The following is a 13,735-nucleotide window of genomic DNA, read 5'->3' on the forward strand; positions in this document are numbered from 1 at the left end:
GCTGTCTTGGGGAGGGGAGAGGAGAGAGAAAAATTTGGAGTACAAGGTCTTGCAAAGGTGAATGTTGAAAATTATCTTTGCATGTATTCAGAAAAATAAAACACTATTAAAATTTTAAAAATTTTTAAAAAGAAATGGTGAGCAGGTAGATTTCAGGAAAACCTGGAAAGACTTACATGAACTGATGCTCAATGATGTGAGTAGAACTAGGAGAACATTGTATATAGTAAGAGCAAGTTTATGTGATGATCAGCTATGAAAGACTTAGCTCCTCTCAGCAATATGTTGATCCAAGATAATTCCAAAGGACACATGATGAAAAATGCTATCCACATCTGGGGAAGAACTGATGGTTTGAATATAGATCAAAGCATACTATTTTCACTTTCTTTGGGTTTTTTTTCTCTTTCTTCTTTTGGAACATGACTAATATGGAAATATTTTAACATTATTATGCATGTATAATCTATATCAGATTGTTTACTATCTTTTGGAAAGGGAGAGAGAAGGAGAAACATTGAAACTAAAACTCTTTTTTAAGATGAATACTAAAAACTACATGTAAGTGAAAAAATATGATTTACAAAAAATAGAAGAAAATAACAAAAGAAAAAAAAAAAATTACATTGCTCTTCTAAGTACTATCCAACCCACAGAATTATATTCTAAGTTTATAAAAAACCTAGAGAATGTTAGAGTAATAAGGAATTCACCATAGAAAATAATTGCATGTTTATAGGTTACTGTGAGACATTAAGATATTTTCTGCATTTTCTGTGAGATAGAATAAAGAGCTGTCCTGTTCTCAATATATACATTGTTAAATTTAGTGCTTGCACTAAATGCTGGGGATTCTTTGACCCATATCTGTGAAGGCCTAGATTTGAGCTAGATTTGAGTTGTATTCTAAAATTTTCCAGAGTTTCTAGATGAGAGCAAAATGAGCTCTAGATAAAGAAATGCCTGGTCCATATAGACAAAGGTCCATAGTTATCTGGAGATAGTCAAGAGATAACTGGCTAATCATCCAGCCGACATAAGTCTTCTTTCTTTCCTCCCTCATTCCCTCCCACCTCCATGGCAGTGAACTTTGAACTTTTAACATTCTTTATTTGCTTAACTATTTTGAAAGACCCAGTGGTATGCCGCTGTATTCCATTGAACTAGCCTGGACTATCAGAATGGCGGGTTGCTTTTGGATGCTGCAGTTATGTTTCCTTGCCTTCTCTCTCCATCAGTCAGAGCAGTCAGGTACGACATTTGATTCTACTATATTACTACTTTCATTTTTCCATTGTACTGATGGCCTTTTTGAGACAACCTAGAAGCAGATCTGAAAGGTAGTGATTTTTTTCAAGGAGCAAAAAAGACAGGACACTGTCTTTTATCATTGCTAAAAGGATCTTTTTTTTCCCTCTTTCATTTTCCATATCAATTTCACTGACATCCCCTTTTAAAGTCTCTGAAACAAAATTATCCAGAATTCCGTCTAATAATGATAGCCTAAGCAGTAGAAGAATAAGAAGTATTTTTTATGATCTGCCATTTTCCCTCTCTCCCAAATGGTCTAAGAGACTTTCTTTTCTAAGCATTTATAATTACTGAACTTACCTGAGCCAAAGTTAAGTGTACTTTTCTACAATAATAAAATAACAAAAAATAACAAAATGAAGAAAAGAAGAAAGGAGAGACTGTTAAATTCACAATTTATTAACTTTGAAAAGCAAATAGGAGAAATAAGTTCACCAAAATGATTAAATATTTTCAATGGTTATTATTTCAATAAGTGAAGTGATTAAAATAATCTCATTTGAAAGAAAATGATACTGATTATAAGATAAGATCAATTTTCTACATTACAAATCTCTTATTATACATTTCATATTTACCATGAAATTAAATACAGCTAAATTTCACTGAAAATAGAATTATAAGATGTTAGAAGTCAAAGATCTTATAGGATACTTAAATAATCTGATTAGATAATCTAAGAATTATACAGAAGAGTAAAGAAAGAAATTTAGAAGGATACACACAACTTTGTTAAATTAAATAAGTATATTTAAAATGTATATGTTAAGAAGAGTGCAATAGCTTCATATATACAATCCATTTTTCAGGTTTTTTAATTGAAATGGCAATGCTTGTTGAATTCATAATGAAAGGGAAAATTTTTCAAATGATAAATCTAGTTGACTCCTCGTTTTATAGATGTGGAAACTGAGATCCACTTTGAAAAGAAAATATAAAAAATAAGTTACACTAATCATACTAAATTATAGAAATGGTCTTAAAGAAAAATTTTGAGACTTGTCCAAGGTCACAAAGCTAGTTACTGTCAGAGTCAGGAATATTTCCTTGGTATTTTAAATTTATGACATGTTTAGTACAAACTCACTTTTCTTTAAATGAATTTAAATAAATGAAAAGGGTATTTGCATCAGCACAAATGTCATTTGGTTCTAGGATTTTATTTTATTTTTAAAACATCTATATATCATGGACTTATTAAAAATCAGAGATCCAACAATTCTTGAATGATCGCTTTGAGTATTGACCTCACCTGCTTTCTTGCCCTGCTTTCCAGTATTTTGGCCGGCTTCTAAAGCAAATGAAGTTATGGTAAGAGCGAAACGTGCCAGAACCTTTATTTTGGAGGAGATTTTAAAGGGAAATTTGGAAAGAGAATGCTTTGAAGAAATATGTGTTTATGAAGAAGCAAGGGAAGTGTTTGAAAACAATGAAAATACTGTATGTACTACATTTTTTCCCCATTTCTAATCATTTCACCTTTTGCTATCTTGCAGAAATTCCAGGTGTCAAAGGAACAAAATTTAATTAGTTATGTCTTATAAAAGGGTCAACACTTTCTTCCACTATTCCAACAAATTATCAGGTGACTTACTGAAGGATCTGTACTTGAGATCCTAATTTTTAATTGGTCAGCCACAGAATCACACTCAACATAAATACATAGAGAGAGAGCAAAGCCCAAGTGTGTTCCAGTATAGCAATGTTTCCTCCGAACTTGGCAAGTTAGTGGTATCAGTAGCTTTAGACATCATGCATAGCAATAGATTTTTCCCTGTTGTGCTATAAATCAATATGTTTAACAGAAAAGTCTACTTGTCTCAAAAAGGTCAACTCATTTTTGAGAACAAAATAACATTTCTTAGAACTAAACTCCTACATAAAAATTTCATCTTGATTTACTGTTTGGATTAGTTATATTTCCTTGACACGTGTGACCAGGTATGCATTGGAACAAGTCAAATCAGGGGGCATGTTTATTTTAAACAACTCCCTAGTTTACTGGAAGGCAGTAATAGTAAAGTTAGCCTAATTAGAATATAAGGTGAGAACATTTCAGGTTGTTGATAGTACAATATTTGATTTACGCTTTGGATTTTTGCTTCTATATAAGTCAGAGAAAACTATTTTAAAAGTTCATTCTGAATCAAGGTTTCTATCTTGTTACTACAAAGTATGCTTTAATAAGTTTCCAAGAGTTCTGACTTCCTTACATGTCCATATGCTGTGAACTTATGTGAAACGGGCTGTGTTCACTTGTGGTTACGAGAAATTTGCAGTGTGCTGCTCTGATTTCCCTTGCAAGGGCCCTGGATATTTGCAACTCTTATTTCCTGTCAAGATAGCATAAAGCAGAGGCAGGAATAAGGCATATTTGTGTGTCCTATGAAAGTCTGAAAATGTGTTCTCTGTGTTCTAAAACTGTGTCCCATGTGTTTTCCTCTGGAGGCTTTCTGGGTTCATTATAATTCAGGTAATTTGATTTATTATCAAAATACCCCCAAAAAAACCAAAAAGCAAAGAAAAGCAAAAACAAGAACAAGAAACAAAAAAACCCAATTAAAAAAAAAAAAAAAAAAAAACTACACACACCATAGAGAGTGGATCTCTAGATTTCAAATTATGTGTATTTTTTTAAAATATCCCCCATTTATGCCCTTTCTTGTCAGAATACCTTTTTAAATAGTTCCTTCCATCTATCAATCAACAAGCATTTATTAAGTGCCCATTATATACTAAGCACTGTGTTGGATCCTGAGGAATACAAAACAAAAGAAATTGGGCTCTGCTCTGAAGAGGCCAAGAGAGAGTATGTGTGTGTATTTATGTGTGCACACATCCCCCCCACCCCATACACACATATAAAAGAATAAATATTTATTAAATGTCTTACTATATGTCAGGTGCTGTGCTAAGCCTTGACCACAATACTTAGCACTATATGTGTGTGCTTCTGTGCATATACATACAATATACATATATATATATTACATATATATATATATATATACATATATTATATATATATATATATATATATATACACACACACACACACACACAGATACACACACACACACACACACATATATATACTTATATATGCATATAAGACATAAATACAAGGTAATTTGGGGAGGAGGACACCAGCATTTGCGGGGATCAGGAAAGGCTTTATGTAAACTAGTGTTTGAAATAAGCCAAATGACATGTCTTTGATCATCAGTTCTACTCTTTTATGTAGGTTAAAATTTTCATTTCTAGGACATAAATCTGAATGAGTTTTTCAGAGTTTTAAACTCTGCCTCCTTTAAAAAAAAAAAAAAGAAAGAAAGAAAAGAAAAATGGTAGAAAAAAGTGGGGGAAGGGATCTTATACTGACATTCAGAGCAAGATGAAATTTTATGGTTGTTTTTACATCATTAAATTACTGTTCAACACTAAAGAAAAAATTGCACGTTCAAATCAGTCAAACTTCCTGAAGGACTTTGCTGTCACAGAAGGGCTGGGAACAAATTTTTTTTAAAAAAAGAATTGAGTATATTCAGAACCCTAAGCAAGTAGAATCACAAATGTACAGAGGAATATAATGAAATTTTTTTTAACAATTACCCTGGAGGGCAGCTAGGTGGCACTGTGTATTGAGCACTTCCCTGAAGTCAGGAGGACCTGAGTTCAAATCTAGCCCACTTCTAGTTGGGTGACCCTGGCAAGTCATTTAACTCTCAATTAACTCAAAACAAAACAAACAAACAAAAAGCAATTGGCCTGGAGTCAGAAATTCAAATTCAAGTTCAGATAGCCATGTCATCTTGGGCAACTCACTTTACCCTGTTTGCCTCAGTTTCTCTCATCTATCAAATGAACAGGAGAGAAAAAAAATTAGCAAACTACTTCAGTATCTTTGCCAAAAAAACCTCAAATGTGGTCATGAAGACATGAATAAAAAATGACTGAAAAGCAATTGGGTGAAATGTACTCACATTTAAATTTAAATTTTCTGTATCATTAACACTTTTTGAAATTCAATCAACAGAACAAAAAACAAGCCCTGATTTATAACATTTGGTGGCAGTGCTCATGATGAAAGCATAACAATGATCTAGCAGAGATCAGAACTAGATGTAGTACATCTTGCTATAGAAAGAATTTGTTGATTACTTCACTCCTTCATTTAGAGATTGGAGACCTGAGGTTTAAAGTGGGATAGAGTAGCTCAAATTGACTTCTTAGAAGGTTAATTGAGTTTTAGATTTTTAGGTTAAGGGCCTACTCCCCAACTTCATTTTTTTATTTTTAATTGATTTGTTTTAAAATCATTTTAATTTCCATATATCCCACCCTTACCCAGAGAGTCATTCCTAATAACAAAGGTTTTTAAAAGAGAGGGAATAAAGCAGTTCACCAAAATCAATCAACATTAACTAACTCACATAGAATATACAATGTTCCATATCCAGAGTTTTTCACTTAAGTAGTTTAAAAAAAAATCACCAAAACACAAAAACCCCCATTGCTATTCTTTTATTTTGAGGTTATCTTGGTATTGCTCTTTCTCCATCTATCTCTGTTGCTAGGATACCAATAAAAGAGACAAATTATGTTCATCTCCTTCACAGCTGAATTTGAGAATAACCCTGGGGATTTTTAGTGATTTAAATTTTTTTCAGATGATAGTTAATAGCCTGTATTTTTTCCTTTGAAAACTGTTCCTCCGCTTGGGTATATCTCTTGATCATATATATTTGCACTAGTTCCCTATAGATTTTGAAGATCAAACCTTTATTAGAGATTTAATGCAAATATTTTTTTCCAATACATCTTATTTTGATTCTAACTGCAGTGGCTAACTTGTGCAAAGGTTCTTTTACTGTTATATTTAAAAATTATCTATTTTGGCTTTGATAATCTCATGTCTGAGAAAAATGTTTTTTACTATCCATACTAGAAAATATTACCTTATAGGCTTGGTGTGGTGAATTTCTTGAATTCAAAAGTTCTGACCTGAACTGAAGCCATTCAGGTGATCAAACTAAGTCTAGCACCAATATCAGGCGTGGGAGTTGAAGGCAGATTTCTTTTTAAATGGCTTTCCTAGATTGCAATGCCCTTTAGGATTGAGTTAGTGTTTTATCCTAATAATTATCCTAATAAAAATAAAATTTTATCCTAATAATATCCTAATAAATCTTTTCTTCTGTTGACCAGGACCATCTATGAAATTTAGTCACTAATTCTGGAATTCATGATATTTCTTGGGATTTTTTCCAAAGTGCTGTTAAGTCCAATTCAATTCAGGCCGACAAAAATTAAATGTCTATTATATGGAGAGCATAGTGTAGGCATTAGGAGAATTACAAAGCATAACTATGACAAGAATCCTGCCCTCCAGAAGCTCTTAGTCTAGTGGGAATTTTATATAGATACATCAGAGATATCTGTGATATCAGAAAACTGAAATATAAAATGATATGTAAAATGCTAGAGGGAAAAGTGTTATTGGCCAGTGGGAATCATAGAAGGCTTTATAGAAAAGGCAATATTTAAATTGGATTTTTCCTTTTCAGTTAATCCTACACCAACAGCCAGATAAGTCACAGGAAGGGTGTCCAGTTTTAATGGAGATAATAACCTGGTTACATCCCCAACCAGCTCCTCCTTTTCTTCCATCAGACAGAAAGGGAAAAGAAAGTTTCATATATTATTAATAAAAAAAGAATAAAGCTTGGAGTTAGGAGAGTCCTGGGTCCAAATATCATTCTCAGCACTTGCTAGGATGACCTCCTTACCAATTATTTAACTTTTCTCAGCCTGAGTTTTATCTATAAAATGGGAACAATAACATCTATACCCATTTCACAGGATTATCATGAGAATAAAATGAGGAAATACATGTGTATCTAAATCTAAAATATTTTGCAAATCTTAAAGCCTATATAAATGTCACCTGTTATTATTATTACAAATAAACTTCTAAACATAATATGAGTCAAGGAAGAAGACTAATTTAATCTAATATCTATAATATCTGCATATATTTAAGTCTTGCCAACAAATTACTATATATCAGGCCTCGTAGTTTGAGCCTTTTTAAAAATTAATTTGCTCTTTCCCTTGAATTTTAGCTGGTGATAAAGCAAATAAAAATAATCATCCTCTTGTCATTTGACACTAATTACTATTCAACCAGGGCAAGTAAAATAATGTCGTTTTCTGAGGCTATCTTACAGGGTAAATTATACCTGTTTTCATATATATTATTCCACACAAATTACCCCTCAGCTTCAAAAATCCCCTTATAGATTAAATGACAGAACCAGTAATCAGTTCTTTATGGTTTTAAATAGCATAGCATCTGACTTTCAAAGCTAAAATCCTGTAATCTTAGTTGAATTTCACATCCATGTCACATTTCCCCTGGAGGATATTCGTAATCTGTTCAGTGACTTGTGACTTCTTTCACATAGTGGTTGTTCAGTTGTGAACAACCTTTCTTCACCTCAATTGGTGTTTTGGGGGGCAAAAATACTGGAAAGATTTGCCATTTCCTTCTCTGGTTCATTTTATAAATGAGGAAACAGGCCAAAAAAAAAAAAAAAAAGTAAAATGACTTGCCCAGGGTAACACAGCTCATAAGTACCTGAGATCAGATTTCAACTCAGGTTTTCTTGACTCCAGGCCCAGCACTGGACAGCCATATAGGAGCAAATACACTTACACAATAGTTGTACATTGATTATATCCTCTATTCTGCAATAACTGGTAATGTGTAGATCTTATTGCCCCTAACAGATTATAAACTGTTTTAGTAGATAGATACCAAGTCTTATTTATCTTGTATCTTCCCTAAACATCTTGAACAAATGATTCTTACAAACTATGACCCAGAAATTCTTCCTAGGAATAATTGTTATCTCCCTTTAAATCTAGCTCTTAGCAGCCTAGCACCATAGGAATTTGACCACAGTGATAGGGAAGCCAGTTCAGATCTGTTTAAGGCAATAGACCCAAAGAATGATAAATAATTGCAGAATTAGTTCTTAAAATGTTGCCAGGCAGCAAACTGAATATTCATTCAGCAAACATTAATGAAGCACCTAATATCTGCAAACTACTGTGATAGCTAGTATTTATTGAATCATGGGAAAAAGGCTGAGCTGTTACAAAACCCTGTAACAGAATGTAAAACAAAGTAATTGTATATGCCCACCAAAGAGTCCTAAATTCTGAGATATATAGTCTGGCGTAAGAAACAAAATTTGAGGAGGAGGGAGGAGGGATGCACACTTTACCCAAGACTTGCCAGATCCCCTTGAAGCAGCCCTGTGGCTCACATTTCTCCTTTTTCTCAATAGTATTTTAATTTTCCAATTATATATAAAGATGGATTTCAACATTCATTTTTGTAAGATTTTCAGTTCCAATTTTTTTTTCTCCCTTCTTCCCTTATTTCCCTCTTCCCCAGAGAGAAAGCAGCTCACCTTTCAAAAGGAGGATTTTCATCATTGTTTTAATTTCTCTGTGAAGATGAGTATAAATACCGTGATTCTTTACAGATCGTGAACCACTTCAAAAATTGGAATGGGTATAAAAGTAGCTCTCTTGTTGTTTGTAACATATTGTCTCTTGTTGAAATAGACTCATTCTAAACTAGTTAGTTAGTAGTCATCAACTGAAGAGGCAAAGCCAAAGGATGAACAATGAAAGCTTCAATTCCTCCAATTTGGGGGGGGGGGGGGACTGAGGCAATTGGGGGTTAAGGGACTTGCCCAGGGTCACACAGTTAGGCAGTATTAAGTGTCTAAAGTCACATTTGAACTCGGGTCCTCCTGACTTCAGGGCTGGTTCTCTATCTACTGCGCCACCTAGTTGCTCCCAATCACTTCAGTTTTTAAAACTATTATGTGAGAAATCTTCGTTTTCATTGCCAGATTTCATCATGAGCACTGTCACCAAATGATATAAATCAGGGCTTGTTTTATGTTCTGTTGATTGAATTTCAAAAAGTGTTAATGATACAGAAAATTTAAATTTAAATGTGAGTACATTTCACCCAATTGCTTTTCAGTCATTTTTTATTCATGTCTTCATGACCACATTTGGAGGTTTTTTGGCAAAAATACTGAAGTAGTTTGCTATTTTTTTTTCTCTCCTGTTCATTTGATAGATGAGAGAAACTGAGACAAACAGGGTAAAGTGAGTTGCCCAAGGTGACATGGCTATCTGAACTTGAATTTGAATTTAAGAAGATAAGTCTTTCTGACTCCAGGCCAATTGCTTTTTGTTTTTTTGTTTGTTTTGAGGCAATCGAAAAGTTAAATGACTTTCCAGGGTCACCCAACTAGAAGTGGTAAATATCTGAGGCTAGATTTGAACTTTTGTCATACTGGTATTTTGGCACATGTTTTAATAAATATTTTAATAAATATATGCTTTTATGGAAGTGAGACTAGAAGGGAGAAACTGCCACTTTAAATGTTTGATTTTTTTTTTTATCTTACAGAATTCATTTTGGAACCAATATATGGGTAAGTGAATTTCTTTGATTTTTCTTGTTGACTTTTACTTGACAGAATTTTAGAAATAGAAAGAAATTGTAGGGAATCCAACCTTGAAAAAGATAAATTAAAGATAATTTAACCTAGGTCACATAACTAGCAGTGTTATGACACAATTCATCCCCAGACTGAACAAAAATTTTTTGGTCAAGATCTTTGAAGATCACTTACAAAATTACAGACAATGTTCAGTCTGTGTTAGTGGAAGAAATGTCCTTCTAAATGGCGAAAATTGAAGAACTGAACCAAAGAGTCATAGAAGCATCTAGCCTTCACTCTCTAATGACTTCTTGGATTATCATACACAATGCTGAAGTTGTTGGAATGTATTCTTCAAAATAACTGGCAACAAAAAGTTCACACCTGTTCTACATCCTTCTAAATCGTCCAGAAATGACTCAAGAGGAGACAGTTCAGACTCTAGGTGGTATATTACCTATAAAGTGACATGGTAATAGATACACCACCAATATTAGTCACAGTAATAGAATGGGATGAATCTTGTATCCATGAATGGGGTCCTAAGGAAGCCCAACTATTTATTAGTAATGAAGCCCCTGATTTGATGTTATCAGAGAGAGAGAGAGAAAGAAAATCTGTTGTAGACTTGGAGTTAAGTATAGGGCAACGGCCCTCATAGGTTCAATTTTTGTTTTCCCTTCTCCCCTGCATTGTCCATTCTTGAAGCAGTTTTGTATATATCAGTCTCAATTTAGGAAAGAAGTATGGAGTCAGAAAGGAGTTTTATATAATAAAGCAGGAATTTGTAAAATGAAGAAGGAGGAAAAAAGAAAGAAGATAAAGGCAAGGTCTATATTTTTGTCTTCATAGACACAGTATGCTAGGGTGCAATGTACAGTATAAATTCTTGATAAATGTTTATTGAATTGAATTTAGAAAAATAAAATATACTAAAAAAATACCATTAGGGCTTAAGAATGGAAAAAGCAAAAAAGAGCAAAATTCAAGATTTTCACATTTTAGTTTTCTCATCTTTATTATGGGATGGAGCAGGAAGGAGCATATCTATCTAACTAGATATCCATGAAGGACCCTTTCATTTCCATCTATGATTCTGTGTCTGGTTGCCTTAATTACTCTTCACCTCTGGTTCTACTATATTCTAATTTTGTCTTCTGGCTATCTCACTGAAGAATCTCATCCAGAGAATAGATAGACTGGGTCCAAGAGTCAAAACTTAAGCTTGCCAAGGTTGCCAGTTTTTAGATGCTCTCATAATAGTACTATCTAAAGTAGAGGTTGAAAGTAAAATGACATTGGGAATAGTACCCTTTATCATAGGTAATTATATTTCATAAATATTTTGCAGTTCTTAAATTCTCTGGTATTTCATTAATGTTCCCACAGCTGGTACTCCTTGTATCTCCCAGCCCTGCCTAAACAATGGAGTGTGCCTGAGTAACATTCGAAGCTACATTTGCAGCTGCCTTGAAGGATTTGAGGGAGTGAATTGTGAATATGGTAAGAGCCATGAATTAATTTTCTTCCTTTCATGATGACATTATTAGGGATATTCTCAACTCTAATTCACTTTCTTTTCCCTCCCCATTCTCTTCCTGTCATAGATTTTTTTTTTTTTTTTTTTTTTTTTTTTTTTTTTTTTTTTGGTAAGAAGCTATAATTTGATTCCTCTAGGGAACTCCCAGTCTAGAAACTCACTACCATTGCTCATCAACAATTTATTTTTTAGGTGAGCCTTATATTCATTTTATAACAAAACCAAAGCAGTTCCTTTTCTAGTGACATCCAGGATTATTGGATGTCACTTTGAGTAATAAGCAGAAATGAATGCTTATTATATGGGCTGTACTCTATATGCAAAATATATATAATTTATAGATTATAATATATTGATTATTGAATATATAGAGTACCTACTCTATATATAGAGAGGGAGAGTAGAAAGAAGGAAGGATCAAAAGTATCAATAAAATGTAAACATAACCCAAATGACATTTTCCCTACCAATATTATTTCACAATAACATCATTAATAAATCATCACATCTCATCATAATGTCACAAAATGACATTATTTGGCTGCAGAAGTGCAAATTAAGTGATTGATCACAATATAAACTTGTACTTAAATCTTACCAGCTTAATTCCTCTTTCTGTGCTCAATTGGGTACATATATATTGTGTTTATTAACTGTATCTTTTAATATGCTTTGCAATTATTTCTTCTGCTAGTAACGATAATAGCTAGCATTTTATAATAGCCTTTTAGAATCTGGGAAGTGTTTTACAAATATTATCACATTTGATCCTTATAATAATAATCCTGGATATTGTTGCTGCTTAGCTATTTCAGGCAGGTCCAACTTTTCATGACCCCATTTGGATTTTTTTTGGAAAGATACTGTAGTAGTTTACCATTTCTTTCTCCAGCTCATTTTACAAATGAGAAAACTGAGGCAAAGACAGTTAAGTAACTTATCCAGGATCACACAGGCAGTAGATGTAATTTAATTCAGTTCTTCCTAACTCCAGGCCTAGCACTCTATATACTATAGTCCTAACTGCCATCACCTTGAATAAGATTTTTGTGGAGCTAATTAAAGCCTTAAGGGAGATATATAATGAAAGATAGTGATTTGTAGTGGATGGAAAGTTGACTTTAGAAACAAGAAGTTCTAACTTCTTATATCGATTGTCTTTTTGGGCCATGGAAACTCTATAAGGGCTATGGAGAAGTTCAGAAAGCAGAATCCATTCCCTGACCTCCCATTAGTAGAAACAATTGCTAATGAAAATATTGTTTAGTGGAATGGATAGGCATTGATAAAGAAACAAACAAACAAACAAACAAACAAAGAGATAGAGAAAGAGAGAAAAGAAAAGAAAAAGAAGCAAAAGAAATGTAGGAAATAAAAACCAACCTCTAGTATTGTGCTACCAGACAGAGGTGCTTAATTTTGATGATTACATTTCAATAACACTAGTAGAAAGACAACAAGCATCTATTAAGCATATATATTGGAGGGCACTGTGCTAAAATTGCCTGATTTCCTCAAACTCCATTCTGATGCATTTGAATAGTTGTAAAGAAAAACAGATGGTGAGAATAATCCAAGGCTAGAATTCAACAAGAGTTGAGCAGCAATAGGATTAGTGATGAGTACATGAGAGTAGAGACCAGTGTAATGGTAAATTGGTTAACTATAAGATCTGTTGGGAAAGGACGTTAGAAAAGTTATAGACGAGCAGTATTTACTCAGAGGATGGAAGAATAGGAGGTTGCTTTGAGGGTGAGGAATAAGTCCTAGAGGGAATGAGGAATAGGGAAAAGATGGAATGTTAGGAGGTAATTATAGACAAGAAGATTTTCAGATTTTCTGATCAAAAAAGTGGATAATTGTGACATTATTGCTGAATAACTGAGGTAGAATGTAATGGTATTTGAGGAGATGGAAGAACTGTTAGGGAGATCCCTAATCTAATTTAAGTGCATGGGAACTCATAGGTAGAAGTGAAGCTATTTCTGCCATATCTCTGCATTCATTTCCTTTTAGAAACTAAGATTCCTTGAACAATATGAAAACAATATAAGTAAAAGTGATATGAAGGGGCAGTTAGATGGCAAAGTAGATAGACCAGACCTGAAGTCAAGAGGACCTAATTTTTAGACATTTAACACTTACTAGTTGTGTGAGTCTAGGCAAGTCACTTAACCCCAATTACTTTGCAAAAAAAAAAAAAAAAAAAAAAAGATGAGCTATATTAAAACAAAATTATTATCTTCACAACAGAACTACAAACAATTAATAATAATGAATACTAGCATGTTCTGGATATCTTTTAGCATCACCTTCCTTGTTTTGGATGTTAATTTCTGTTCATAGA

At 33.1% G+C, this 13,735-nt stretch overlaps 1 protein-coding gene across 2 annotated transcripts in view; it reads left to right on the top strand.

The window, feature by feature from the left end:
• The first annotated feature begins 1,139 nt into the window (after positions 1-1,139).
• The window catches only part of PROZ (protein Z, vitamin K dependent plasma glycoprotein), a 32,127-nt gene continuing 19,531 nt past the window's right edge, over positions 1,140-13,735 (top strand). The window contains exons 1-4 of one of the 2 annotated variants that reach the window (XM_074299569.1): positions 1,140-1,251; positions 2,588-2,751; positions 9,815-9,839; positions 11,238-11,351. In XM_074299569.1, coding sequence (XP_074155670.1) covers positions 1,143-1,251; positions 2,588-2,751; positions 9,815-9,839; positions 11,238-11,351 — 412 coding nt within the window. In that variant the 5' untranslated portion in view covers positions 1,140-1,142. The remainder of the gene's footprint in view (positions 1,252-2,587; positions 2,752-9,814; positions 9,840-11,237; positions 11,352-13,735) is intronic. The other variant, XM_074299570.1, reaches the window with a different exon arrangement.

The sequence above is a fragment of the Sminthopsis crassicaudata genome, chromosome 3 (genome assembly GCF_048593235.1).
Source record: "Sminthopsis crassicaudata isolate SCR6 chromosome 3, ASM4859323v1, whole genome shotgun sequence".
Classification (NCBI taxonomy): domain Eukaryota; kingdom Metazoa; phylum Chordata; class Mammalia; order Dasyuromorphia; family Dasyuridae; genus Sminthopsis; species Sminthopsis crassicaudata.